The following is a 15275-nucleotide window of genomic DNA, read 5'->3' as shown; positions in this document are numbered from 1 at the left end:
GTGTAAACTTACAGGGAATGAGATATAGACACATACTATTCACCCAGGCATAAACTTACAGGGAAAGAGACATGTAAAACCTGAAGTAAATTCACTGGGAAAGAGATACAGACACAAACTACTCACCCAGGCGTAAACTTACATGGAAAGAGACAGGCATATACTGTTCAACTAGGAATAATGTTAAGGAAAGGATACATGGACATGTACACTCAAGGATACAAGGACATGTGCACTCAAGGATACAAGGACATGTGCACTCAAGGATACAAGGACATGTGCACTCAAGGATACAAGGACATGTTCACTCACCTAGAAGCAAACTTGCTGGGGAAGAAGACACAAAAGACATGTACTCCAATGGAGCATTGGTTGGTACATTGTGTCTGCGATGTAAACTGCGTAGAAATTCCTGTGTGAAAAAAAGAAGATTAATGTCAGAAAAAAGGTTAATACTGTCGTTGGCACACAAGAAAATGAAATTTGTTTAAAATGTGTTTAATCTTCCAAACATATAACTACAAAGATTAATGCATGAACTCACACATGCATACAAACACACACATACATCAGAGTCAAGAAGTATATTCCAGTGCTTTGATACATTTACAAAAATTGAAAATTCAAAGCATAAAGAACAAAGCAGTCTTTTTTTTCTCTCTTTTTTTTTTTTTTACATCTAGCCAACACACACAGACACAGGCAAGATTCAAGATTTAATTTCCTTTCACCCCTTTTGGTGTATGGAGGTTTACAAACAAAAGAACAAAACAAACGTGAAAAACAATGAATAACTGACCCACACACATATAAACACACACACACACACACACACACACACACACACACAGATATTCTCAACTTACCTCATCCAAACTATAGAGAGAAGCCAAAGAATCAGCTCTGTTTCAAAAGAAAAAAAAAGGTTCAGGCCTGCATCACAGCATTAAAAGAATCAGTCAATGAAAATTAAATAGCAACATAATTCTGAATACAAAACAGTTTGAAAAATAAAGACAACAGCCACCTATTCATTTTACATCAGTAGCCACTTTGTCCTTTACTAATTCTTCAGTCATTCACATGTATTCATTCCTGGTATCAGGCATATGATTGGGATTGGCACATTTTCTTGTAAAATGCTATTGTATCCTATATAAAGAATCACACTAACCTCCTACAAACAAAAAATGGCATCAATATATCCTGCATATTATTGCAACAACAACAAAAACAACAACAAACACGAAACAACAAAATATGATGTGGGTGTTTTTATGATACATAGATAAAGAATAAATCCCAATAGTTCTGATCTGCTGATCAACTGAATACATATTATTGTTTTACAACAAATGCATTAAGTTAGTATGTTGTTCTGTTAATCTATTCATGCAATGAAGAGTACATAAATGAATTAATTAATCACTTCAATATTCTGTTCTATTACAAAGAAAACTCTGTGAACACTTAAATATAGAGTCTTGTCAATAATAAAATTAATGTACCTCTTCCTGTTAAACATATGCATCATCAGAATGTCTCTTTTTCTGTATAAGCAAATGTGTGTTGTACAGAGCAGTATGCCATATATTTGTATTGCGAATCTTTCAAAAGTTCTGCCTTTCATTGTACTAAGTTTCATATTTTGCTATATTGTGCTGTAATGCACTACATTGTACTGTACTGTGTGATATGGCAAAGAATTGTTTTTATACAGTACTATATTGATTTTCTTTAGTAAGTGTTTGAAAAAAGAGGCACAAGTGTTCCTTTTTCACTTGCTTGCATTACATTAAATTTTTTTTTTTTAAAGTGTTTTCACACAAAGCAGAACCACCATTTACTTTCTCTAACCCCATGTTCATATACAACTGTATTTACCTATGAAGTCTAACACAGAACACAGCAAAAGAACAAGCAATATGCATTCACATAAAGCAAACAATGCATCATAATAACCTCCTTGCCAAGCAGACAGACAACACATCTTTAACCAACGGCTGGCCAACTAGACATCTTTTAAACCAGTTCAAAATCCAAACACAATATTTATTTAAAAAGTGTGATAATATTGTCAGTAACTCAACAGGTAAAGAAGGTACAGAGATGCTTTCCCTCTCCAACTTATGATATGTTTTTCAGCATGAAGGTTGTCATGACAATCACAATCATCATATACATTTAATTAAAATACAAAGAAAAATATGCCTTCAATTCACTGGAACATAACTGTAAAAGGAAAAAATTGCTCAATGTACAAACTGCACAGGTGAGGTAATGAATTTCACCTGGATTCGTGAAAATAGTCAAGAGAGGAATTAACCATTTGCACTGATGAATTTACAGACTTCAGTCAGATTTACATAAATCGTCAACACACTATTCATTGACACTGATGATTTTAGCAAGGACTCAAATGCTCATAAAGGACAGATACAACAAAATAAAACGTTTTCATGTATGTTGATGGCATGAGACAGCAATGGCAACACCTTTAACAGATTCTGTTGACATATGCACTGTTCATGTTCATGCTCAAGTTATCTTCCGAGCTCCCCACATGCAGTTTTTCTCTCTTCATTCCCTTCATGTCAATCCATACCTTGATGTGAACCACATGTAGATTTACCCCTATGCACAGATGCCATGTGAGGCTATGTACATTTTTTTGTGGGTTTTTTTTTGTTTTCTGTTTTTACTTCTTTTTTTTTTTCCTGCCCAAGGGAAGAAAAAAATACATATAAAGAAAAAAATCTCTTTGCTACTGCATTTGAACTGTGAGAACAGACCATAAGAGAAAGTCAAAGTGATATGCAGTACAAAGCACTTTGCAAGGAACTTTTTTTTTCACAACTACATTGTTAAAATAATATTTGTTAAATACTTCAAAAAATGATATAAGATTCTGAATAATCCACCTGAATCTGAATCTCTGTCTCTCACACATACAACTGAACAAAAAATACCATGCTTAAGTACCTCTTTCTCTCAGCCAAAACTAGTGAACATGGTCTGCACAAAACTGGCTGTCAATCACTTGTTGATGACTGGTGATCAGAACTAGCCATCTTCACACTGATCTACCTACGCCAGCCAAGCACACCCTGGCACTTACCCAGGTTCAGCAGGGGTATCAGACCATGACACCCAGCTGCAGGTTAGTAACAAACACCCTCAACTTCATGTGTGCCAAGACACAGGAAAGCTGACAGTCATGCCATACACAATCATCCTGTTTATGCCATCTTCATTTCCATTCAAGACTGTTCATTGCCCCACTGTATCTAGTTTGTTACTTGGAAAGGTGCATTCCCATTTCACAACACCTGCTGTGTTCATCAAAGCAGTTTCACTAACTTCACTGTTCAGCAAAGCAACTCAACACAGAAAAAGAAAGAGAGAAAGAAGAAAAGAAGGAAAGGAAAAAAAAGAAGAAAAGAAGGAAATAAAGAACAATGATATTGGTCAAATATGCACATTACAGATCCCGTAATACATGTCAGTGTTTGGTGGGTTACTGAAACACAAACATCCAGCACATACACCTCCAAAAAAAGTGTGCGGTTGCATATATATATATATATCTATATCTATGACAATCAGTCATGTCCGACTATGACCATCAGAACAGCAGAGGAGGCAATTGCTGTTCCGACTATTTGGGCTAGAATTTGATTATAGTGGAGAGTGTCTTGCCCAAGTACATTCCCACTCTCTCGGCCATGAGGGTTTTAGGACAGTCGGCGTTGGGATGGTTCCCAAAGGCCAACTAGCCCACAAGGCTCCAGCACTAAGAGCCAGTGCAATTTTGCCTCCTAGTTTGGGAGTCATAGTCCTTCACAAAAGACTAAGCTGTAAATGGTTTACCATTGACTGGAGAAACCATTGATAATACAGCTCTCACTGCTGTTGGCCCGAATATAAACTTATGTCAATCTGTGATATAAGCCGAGTGTTGGGCTGTGCGGCTGCATAGGTGGTGGGGTAAAAATGGCCACACACATAAAAGCCCACAAGCAGATAAGAGTGAATCCTTTAACTGCAGCCCATGGATGCAGAAAGAAAGAAAAAAAGAACAGAAAGCAAGAAAAGAAGGGACAAACATGGAAGGAAGGAAGGAAGGAAGGAAGGAAGGAAAGCCAAACAGTGCACCCCCCACACTCCATCACCCCCCACCTCTTCCCACCTTTGTGACGTGGTCAGACCTTTTCTAATTTTGGGAAACATGCATGGTTCTGGTCTACGCTTCATTCTACAACAACAAAATACACAGCATTCACATCAACACTCCCGCTGCTTCACTGTAGTCTTAGTGTCCAGTTTGTAACGTAAGTGGCAAAAGCATATGAATAAATGATGTTTCTATGATAAAGAGAGAAAGTGACAGCTATGACTGGATTTTGTATGCGTATATGCAAGTGTATGTACATGTGTGTGTGCAAGTGCATGCATATACGACCACATACACATGCACACACATGCATGTTGGCAAGATTGTGCATACACACATGCACATGTCAATAGTGAGCATGAGCACATGCACAAGTTGACAAGTTATTATAAGAAATATAGAGTATACACAACCTTTAGCATGCACACATGAATCATCTTTGGCAAACAGTATCAAACAGATTCTAAACAGCCATTACTTTCTCTCTGTCTACAGATCTGGATCATCAGTATCAGTTTTCAGTTTCAATTTCTCAAGGAGGTGACACTGCATTTGAACAAATCCATATAGCTGCAACACATCTGCTGGGCAGCGAGATATAGCTACAACAAATCTACTAGGCAGATGCCTGACCTGCAGCATAACCCAACGTGCTTAGTCAGGCCTTGAGTGCGTGCATATGTATTTGTTTAACTATCAGCATGGATTTCTGCTACAGAATTTTGACAGAGGACAACACTCTCTTTGTTGCCATGGGTTATTTTTCTGTGCACCAAGTGTGTGCTGCACATGGGACCTCGGTTTATTGTCTCATCCGAATGACTAGATGCTCAGTTCGATTTTCCAGTCAAACCTGGAAGAAAGGGCGAAAGCAAGATTAAAACCCAGAATCTCATGAACTCTCTGTATTGGTAGATGAGCATCTTAGCCATTCTCCCATCTTCCTTGTTAAGGTGTAAGAACTTTTACAAACATACTTAATACAGCATAAATGCTTACAACTTAAAAACCATTCCATAAATGATAACCACAAATGATTTAGAAGCCCTGATTCTCTTCATAGAGGGAGAGTTGAAGAGGATGGGCCACACATGGGGACAGCTGAGGGAATGGCACAGGACCAGGATAGCTGGAGAGTGCTTGGTGGAGGCCTATGTCCCAGGCGGGGGAATATACATAGGTGAGGTGAGGTGAGAAGGTAAGTGAGTGACTAACCTGGAGTTGCTGGATCCCATCAGGTACTGCACAGTGACCATGGAGTCCACGTCCTGCTGGTTGATCTGCGTCATGCTGTGACTGGCCGCCTGGCCCTCCACACGGTTGTTGGCATCACTTGCCTGACACACACACACACACACACAAACCACAGACACATACACAAACACACATACACACACATATATAGATATCACTGTGGTTGTAACTATAGGATTTTGCCAAGTGCAGTGACTGTTGGTGTCACTCGCCTCACACACACACACACACACATCACTGTGATCATGACTGCAGGATTTTGTTATGCACAGTGACTGTTGGCGTCACTTGCCTGACACACACACACCACAAATGCACCCACCCACCCACACACACAATGTATATATAGATGTAGATATGTATATATATATAGACAGATAGATAGATAGACAGATATATATATATATATATATATATATATATATATCACTGTGATCATGACTGCAGGATTTTGTTATGCACAGTGACTGTTGGCATAACTCACTTGACATGCATACACTCACACATATCTATAGATATTACTGATTAAGATTATAGGATTTTGTTATTCACAACGAACTGGGTTGAAATATATACATCTGTATTGCATCATGTGTTATAAACCCTCAAGGTTTCATGACCACACACACACACACACACACACAAACACACACACACACACACACCTCATACATACATAAACCAGTGTGAACAACAGTTTCTCTCTTTGACTGTCAATATTTTTTAAACTTGATTAAAATTTCACGTGGACTGAAACAGATGCAGATGATTTTTTTTTTTTTTTTTTTTTGCACTATTCACAAACTTTTAAGGTAGATTTTATATCGACTAAGTGAGATATGGGCAAAGTGTTCTTTTTGACCTTGCTTTAATTGATTTCTTCATACTATTTTGTGTTCTGTTCAACTGGTTTTAAGAACTGACAGGCAATCAGTCAGTGAAATGCCCCCTTCATGGTCAGCTGGGCTATAAGCAACATGGTCTGATTCAGTTCAGCTGCACTCTGAACACCGTAACTCAAGGGCTATAAGCAGCATTGTCTGATTCAGTTCAATTGCACTCTGTACACCATAACTCAAGGGCTATAAGCAGCATGGTCTGATTCAGTTCAACTGCACTCTGAACACCATAACTCAAGGGCTATAAGCAGTATGGTCTGATTCAGTTCAACTGCACTCTGAACACCATAACTCAAGGGCTATAAGCAGCATTGTCTGATTCAGTTCAATTGCACTCTGTACACCATAACTCAAGGGCTATAAGCAGCATTGTCTGATTCAGTTCAACTGCACTCTGAATTCCATAACTCATGCACTATAAGCAGCATGGTCTGATTCAGTTCAATTGCACTCTGAACACCATAACTCAAGGGCTATAATCAGCATGGTCTGATCAGTTCAATTGCACTCTGAACACCATAACTCAAGGACTATAATCAGCATGGTCTGATTCAGTTCAATTGCACTCTGAACACCATAACTCAAGGGCTATAATCAACATGGTCTGATTCAGTTCAACTGCTCTCTGAACACCATAACTCAAGGGCTATAATCAGCATGGTCTGATTCAGTTCAATTGCACTCTGAACACCATAACTTAAGGGCTATAAGCAGCATGTTCTGATTCAGCTCAATTGCACCCTGAACTCCATAACTCACCTTATCCGTTTTCCACTTGTCCCGAATGGAGACAGGTGCAGTTTTGGGACGTTTGCCAGCGGAAGTGGAGCCGGCACTACGGAGACTGACTGGTTTCTGCAGGTGTTTCTTCAGGTATGTGTACCCTCCAAACTTTGTCTTACTCCACCTGCACAAAACAATTTTTGTTTGCTTCCCTTTCTTCGTCTTCTCCCACATTCAGTTATATGCACAAGTGGGCTTCTATGTGCAAGACTATTTTTTTACCATGCCATATAGGCAGCCGTACTCTGTTTTTTGGGGGGTGTATGATGGGTATGTTTTTGTTTTTATGACCCACCTAATGCTAACGCTGACATGGATTATGGGATCTTTAACTTGAGCATTTGAGCTTCTGTAAATAAATACACAAGATAAGATAAAGGTTAAGGCACCAGCAGGTCTGCACAGGTGTTGTCCTGTTGTTGTGCCCATTTTTCTTCTCTTTAGGAACCTACATTCTGTCTACCATCAGTATCATCTGCTTATATGAGTAATCTGTTAAAGACGAACAGCTGTATGTACATGCTATCTCCTATATCCCATGATATATTTTCTCCAATTCTCTTGACATACAGATACACCATTCTTCAATATAATACAATATCCCAACACACACACACATCTCTACACTTCCACCCTCCCCAAATACACAAGCACACAGGCCAAGAGTTTTTCTTAACGTTAAGAAAGGAGCTGTAAAACCCCTCACTTGTATCTCATGGTGTCTGGCTGCACACGTCCTCGCCAGTCAATGACGCCAGCCGACTTGCAGCGGTCTTTGGGTTGGCGAGGGCTGGGGGTAGCACCATCCTCCCTCTCCCTCGCCGCTGCTCCCGACACCAGGGGGGTGGAGTAAGGGCGAGGGGGGAGGGTGTGCGGTGAGGCAGGGGCTGGCAAATGTCCTTGGCTGAACGAAAAATGAAAATTTTTTTGTCTTCTGATATTTCTTTTCTCCTTTTTTTTTTTTTTTTTTGTTACGCTACAGTGATAGAGAGAAGTTCGTCTAAGTTGAGTATATGTTTTGAAAGCTTGGAATATTTGTATCAACTGTAATATGGTGGTATATGACACCAGAACAAACTGGGGAATTAAGAGGGCAAATGAGTGAAAGAAATAAAAGGAAATAAATAAATAAAGCTATACAAGTGAACAAATCAATATGAACAAATATGCACAACAACGACAACAAACAAGAAAGAAAGAATAATAGAATTAAACAAAAATCAACCTAATAATTCTGTCATAAATCATCCATACACAAAAAAACGAAAAGAAAAATGTACAACGCAAATATACAATCACTAAAAAGTATCACCAGAAAAGGATGATTTCTGACATGAAAAATGATAAGTAAAACGAAAGGATGTATGAGGGATATGGTAACAGCACTGTGTGACATATTCTATCAGTGTGATCGCAAACCTACACAGGACTGCAAACAAGAGTTAAAAGACTACAAAATATCTGCATAGAAAGTATTTCTGCAGCACTACACTGTATGATTCATTCTAGATAAAACATCTTGTGTGCGTGAGACAGATTAAGGAGCTAGACTATGTAAGAGAGGCTATGAGACTCCTTGTAGTTCTACTGACAAATGCGCCTACAGTTGTTCAGAAGACAGAACTATGTTAATAAGCATGTGATGACAAAACTCACACAGGGCTGTTAGAGCGAGCGACAGGACTGGGAAGACGGACTGAGGGTGCAGACGAGGGGCCTGTCGGCAGACCTGTTGCCATGGGCTGTCGGAAACCCGCCTGTGCTTCTGGGGCCAACTGCAATGGACATGGCATTTGACTGATAAATTGTGTATGAGATAAATGTACATCTTAATTTTGTATATCATCTATTACAAGTACTTGTACTTACAATAACATTTTGATACAATCCAATGCAAGAATTGAAGTGGACTATTGGCCAAGTGGTAATGCGTCTGCCTAGGAAGCAAGAGAATCGAAGTGCACTGGTTCAAGACCTTGAATGGTGGTTTGGATGCTAGTCATTCGGATGAGATGATAAACCTAACTCATGACTGCAGCATGCACTTAGCGCACAATAAAGAACCCACAGCAACAAAAGGATTTTTCTCTGGTAAAATTCTGCAGAAAAATCTACTCTGATAGGAGAACAAGTACACTTGCTTACATAATTAGAAAAGATACCCCTCAAATGGGTGGTGCTGTCACTGTTGTGACGAGCTCTACCTGGGGAGAATAGCCTGAATTGCACACACTGTCGTGACAAAAGAGTAAAATAAATCCAAATGAAGATAAAAAAATTGTATGCTCGCTATTCTGAGCACTTAAACCTATAACCACTATAAGGCAACAAACCTAAAAAAAAAAAAAAAAAGAAAAAAAAAGAAAAAAAAGAAAAGAAATTACCTTCATGTAATAAAGTGGCAATATTTGATCTGCCATCCTTGGAACACTGTGATAACAGAGCTTGATCAAAACAGTGGGAAATATGAAGTCTGAGTTAATGAAAGGCTGTGCAAATACTGCATTCAACATAAAGTTAAGCAGATGCAAGGGGTAAGGACAGACTTGCAATAAAAGCAAACGCTGCACTCCAAAATTCATAAGTGTGGACAGAAATTGCCCCGTCTCATGAACCCGGTACATGTAAGCCAGCCATGTAAGCCATCCATGCCACCCTCCCATTCATATCTGACCGCATGACAGGTGCAACAGCCAAGTGGTTAAAGTGTCAGACGTTCAATTTGAGAGTCCTGTGTTCGAATCCTGGTCACAGAACCTTGTGGATTAACAGTGGAGATTCTCCCAGGTCAACATCTATGCAGACCTGCTATGTCTGAATCCCCTCTTTATGTATATCTTTGCAATTTATCAAATGTACACGCTAGAGATCCGGTAATCCATTTCAGTGTTTGGTGGGTTATGGAAACATGAACATACCCAGCATGTATATCCTGAAAACAAAGCATGGATGCAAACATGTCAGGGCAAAAATAGTCATGAATGTAAAATCCCACTCGCAAGTGAATGAACATGGGAGCTGCAGCCCATGAATGCGTAAGAAGAAGATCTGACCATATTATGCATTATCTCAGATCACATCACACGCTGTCACACAGTACATACCCTCTCTTTATACAGGGTCATCTCCTCAGACACAGCGTCGATGATGTTGACAACGGTGTCCAATTTTACTGACGTCTGGTCATCTGGATCTCTCAACTCGGTCACCTCTCTGCCACATCCATAAAATCACTTTCATGATTGTTTTTTTCTGATGTTTTCCCTGATTTGTGGAAGAGTGAGATGATGATGATGATGATGATAATGATGATGATGATGATGATAATGATAACAGTGGCAATGATGGGCAAGTATAACAAACACACAAGTATCATCACACAAAACAACATCAGCAGCGAAACTTACAATAGTAAGGATTGTGACAGTAATGCTACTATTATTGCTGCTACTGCCATTGCTTAGACTGCTGCTAATGATACTAGTGACAGTGACAATAATGCAAGAGGTGATGACAATGATGATCAAGAGGACAATGGTGACAACAGATGATAACAAGCTCTGAACCTATAGTGGTCAGACCTCCACTTCCACCCCTCCCACACCCCCAGTGCATCAACTAACACTGACAACAGCGATTCTGCTGGTGATAAAGATGTGGAAAGAAACATATACACTAGCAGTTTCTCATTGTAGTAAGATTATTCAACTAGAGGTTTCAGCATTCTTTGTGTGTGTGTGTGTGTGTGTGTGTGTGTGTGTGTGTGTGTGTGTGTTTATGTGTGTATGCATATTTCAATATTCAATGTTTGTGTGAAATACCAAGAACAAGGAAAGCAGTTTTGACTCTGCCCTTGTTTCAGTGTGTGTGAATGTGTGTGTGAGTGTCTGTTGGGTTTTGCATTCTTTCTATGCTACAGGTGAACTCACTCTTCCACAGTGAAGTCCTGCAGTAAGTGGCCAAGCTTGTTGGGCTGCACCACAGGCCGACGTCTTGGGGTGTTGGAACCTGCTGTGCTGGGAATCCCCACATGGGACAGGCTGGACATCTTTCGCCCTGAGGCCGGAGCGGATTTGACTCGGGTCCTGGACGTGGGGCGAAACTCTCTTGTGGGGTAGAGAGAGTCTGCCATCTCATAGAACTCTTCCAAGGTTCGCTGAGCAAAGACGTTCTCCTTCTGGTCATCTTGTCTGGTCCCTGGTAAAGGAAAACATCAGAGTGAACTGAGTCGTCAGGTTGCCCTAAATTCAAGGAAAGATGTATGGATGGTTTTGTTTCAGATATGAACACAATCCATACTTTGGAATAACTGCAAAAGTTTACATGTTTTTGTGTTAGATACTAATGCCATAAATACTTTGGAATTATTGCAAGTTTAGATGTTTTTATGTCAGATGCTAATGCAATCTATACTTTGGAATTATTGCAAGAAGTTTGTTTTTTGTGTATGATACAAATATAGTCTATACTTTGGAATTACAACAAGAAGTTTATATACTTTTCAGCTGGATCTCCCCGCCCCTTTCCAGAAATCAAAATATAAGTCCATACCATTTTCTCTCACAGGACTCTGTGCAGCCATGACCTGTGCATAGCCTGTAATGACGTCACTGGTGTACAGTTCTGGCATTTCCGCCTGTCCATGAGCAAAGTAGCGCACATCATTTGGGGTGCCACTACGTCCCACGAAGTTCAAACGATCTGAAAAACAAAAGAAAAAAAGATCTGATCTAAACATCCAAGTATGTATAAGTGTGGGTACGTCAACAAAATAGACCCAGCTACATATGTGAGCATGCATGAAAAACATACATTTATGTAAAAAAACACACACACAAACATGCATGCACAAACACACACCTAGTTTAACAAAGGCACACAGGCAAAAGCATAACTGAAAACAGGCAATCAAACAAAGAAAAAAAAAAATAAAAAGAACAACACTAATCCACAAAATATAATGAAATATGGCAGAATACAAATCTTCGAGCAAGAAAAGAAGAAAACTTTCCACCATAAATAAAAATTACTGAACAACAGTTCACACACACATCTCCTCCATCATACCAACAATGTCTTGGCCATAAGACTGGCTTTTGTTGAAATTCTGCCAGGCTTGTAAACTGTCTGCCCTCGACTGTTTTTTTCCCACTTTCTGCTGTGCCTTTAGTTTTTCTGAAAGAAGACAATCACCGTCATTATAAACAGCAGGCCTTAACTCGTTTTTACATACTTCTATGAATTCAACTCTTTCCCCGCCATAGGTGACTTTAGCTGACACCAAGAGGTCATGTCAAACAGACATTTTTTTACATTGTGACAAAACTTAACAGCTGCAGATGACTTTCCAGCACAACAGAAAACTGACAAAGCATGAAGTCTAAAACATTTGGCACTGAAGAGTGTTTTCCATATAGAAACTCGGCGGCAAAAGAGTTAAATCATTATTGAAATCTTCTGAATGTGTCATGTGGTGAAAATGGAACATCCTTTTGTAATGACAACTTTATCAGTATGGCACAGATAACTGCTGAAGATGTGTTCTTGTTATTTCCTTTTTTTCATCCAGCACCATTAACAACTGCATACATGTTAGATATTTATTTTCAAAAGCCAGCATCATATGTGCTTTACGCTAACACTAATCATGTGTGTGGTAAAGTTGACCATGCACAAATACCAGTTACCTGAAAACTTTGCCTTCACCGGAAACAAATGTATTAAAAATGTAGTTCATGTTTTCTTTCTTTCTTTTTAGTTTTTAACAGAAAAGCATTATTTTTGATGGGACAACTCATAGTGTAAAACACACAAAGATCGCAGAGAACATTTGTCACATAGATATATTCCCAGGCCTAAAAAAAAAATTTTTTTTAATAAAAATAAAAAAGATAAAAAATACATCTCCAGTTAAAACCAACATAATGACCAAGATAGGATCAATCTGACAGTCCACAGTCAAACAGGAGAAATGCACATTTAAGTGATGAAGTACAAAAACAAAAAAAGGCATTCATGGCAAAAACTGAAAGGTTGCATTCAGAAAAGAAACTTACTGTATGCTAATGGACACAATTGATGACTAAAATTAATGTTTAATGTCTCTCACATAATCACTGTGTCATATGTATCCATGTACACAAACACACACACACACACACACACACACACACACACACACACACACACACATGGACACACACACACGCACACACACACACACAAGTATGTGTACAAGCTCACACACAATGCATGTCAACACTGCCTGTCTTTCTTCTTTCATCTGAATAGCATGCACAAACCACACAGACATAAGCAAGCACATTCCGATCTACAATTTCCCATCACTATAATTATCATACCCTCAATGTCCTGATCGCCCACAACCCTAATCCCCTCTAATACAACCCCCCCTCCCCCCCACACACACCCATTCCATCTCACCTTGCCACACATCAAACCCACTTTCTCCAACCACCAAGTTAACCCCCCCACTCCCCATCCTCCTGTCTTTCCACTCCACCCCCCCTCCCACCCTCACCCCGCCCGACCCATAACCTCCCCTCTCTCTCCCCCATCACACCTTGTCTCTCCTGCTCCAGCTGAACGGCGAGAGTGACATGTGGGTTGACCATGCTGGAAATGGGGTGCACCATTTTTCGTGGGGTGACAGTGACCATCTCTACGTTGGGTGACTGGTACAGGAATAGCACCGAGCAGTGAACACATGCAGCGTGACCACAGAACCAAATTTGTCAAAACAATCATAATGCTTAAAGTGACAACTGGATTAAGAAACCAAAACAAAAAAAACCCAAATAAACAAACAAAGCAACAAAAGAATGAAGAAAATGTGAAGTCCGAAACAAAATGGAAGAAGGTCAGACATCCTGTCAAACAGTGTTTATGACAGAGTGTGTGTGTGTGTGTGTGTGTGTGTGTGCACATGAATATAAATACACATGCAGTCACACACACTTTACTCACACACACTGATTCCACTCTTCTATAACCTCCACCCCCACACTCTTGTACCCGAAAGTATATACATACTGACAAATACATCCACACCCAGTACATTTCATGCACACAAAAACAACCCCATGCCCCCTGCACACATACACACGCACACAGATACACACAAACACAAACACGCACACACACACACAAGTCCACAGCTGTCCCACACCTTCCCCTACATACTCACAATGCAAACACATTCTAATACACACACACACACACACACACACACACACACACACACACACACATCCACAATCACTTTTTAAGTGAACAGACATTAAATCAATGACCGACCAACTCACCTGCTCCCCAAGCGGTGTGAGTGTTGTAGTCGGTGAACCATGATGGGCCCGTGACAACATGCGAGCCTCACGCAACAGATCTGTGTTGGCAGTGGTGGCGGTGTCAGCGGTGTTGATCGGTGTGTTGTGAACAATGTCTGGATCCTCGGCCAGCCGCTGCAGCTCTGGCTCGAAGTTGTCCTCGTCGTTGTCATCATGCAGATTGAGACGCTCCACTTGGGGGTGGTCCTCATTCAGCACACCCTGTTTGGGTGATGGTGGATGTGTGTAATGTGTATAATGTGGTGGTGAGCACAAAATAACTATAAATGTGAGAGGGAAATGGATGATAATTCAGATGGAATGTCCTGCTAATAATAACTGCAACAAAAATGAATAATACAGATTGATACTACTACTAAAATAATGATGATGAAGATGAAGGTAATAATAATTGGTTACAATTCATAACATTTGATTCATTTTCCTTTTTTTTCTTTCCCTCAAGGCCTGCCAAAGCATGTTGGATTATGCTGCTGGTCAGGAATCTGCTTACAAGATGTGTTGTAGCATTTATGATTTTTTTTTCCTAAACCAGTGATGCCTCCTTGAGCAACTGAACTGAAGTGAACTGGCCATAAGGGATTATACATGGCTGATCATATTTAATTCAGTTCTTACTTCTTGGAACGATTAAGAATAACAAAGATGACCTTTTTGAAAAAAATAATCTTGTGCAAATTTCAATAATCAATCCCATATGTTAGTTATATTTTTTTCACTCAAACAGCAAACAGCACATCAACAGTGGATGAACCAAAGTAAAACCAAAGGACTATTCCAATCTGACTGCTAAACAGA

General features: G+C 39.7%; 1 protein-coding gene across 3 annotated transcripts in view; it reads right to left on the bottom strand.

Annotated features, from left to right (window-relative positions):
* LOC143298738 (uncharacterized) overlaps positions 1-15275 on the bottom strand; it is a 62099-nt gene that overhangs the window by 36285 nt on the left and 10539 nt on the right. For all 3 annotated transcript variants that reach the window (XM_076611662.1, XM_076611665.1, XM_076611663.1), the window contains exons 6-17: positions 14436-14678; positions 13694-13805; positions 12178-12285; positions 11662-11811; positions 11040-11307; positions 10215-10323; positions 8767-8885; positions 7817-8014; positions 7087-7234; positions 5390-5511; positions 867-903; positions 313-412 (exon numbers count right to left, since the gene is read on the bottom strand). In XM_076611662.1, coding sequence (XP_076467777.1) covers positions 313-412; positions 867-903; positions 5390-5511; positions 7087-7234; positions 7817-8014; positions 8767-8885; positions 10215-10323; positions 11040-11307; positions 11662-11811; positions 12178-12285; positions 13694-13805; positions 14436-14678 — 1714 coding nt within the window. The remainder of the gene's footprint in view (positions 1-312; positions 413-866; positions 904-5389; positions 5512-7086; positions 7235-7816; positions 8015-8766; positions 8886-10214; positions 10324-11039; positions 11308-11661; positions 11812-12177; positions 12286-13693; positions 13806-14435; positions 14679-15275) is intronic.

The sequence above is a fragment of the Babylonia areolata genome, chromosome 24 (assembly GCF_041734735.1).
Source record: "Babylonia areolata isolate BAREFJ2019XMU chromosome 24, ASM4173473v1, whole genome shotgun sequence".
Lineage (NCBI taxonomy): Eukaryota > Metazoa > Mollusca > Gastropoda > Neogastropoda > Buccinidae > Babylonia > Babylonia areolata.
Note: the sequence above shows the minus strand (reverse complement) of the source record. Positions and strands in the feature narration are given on the sequence as shown.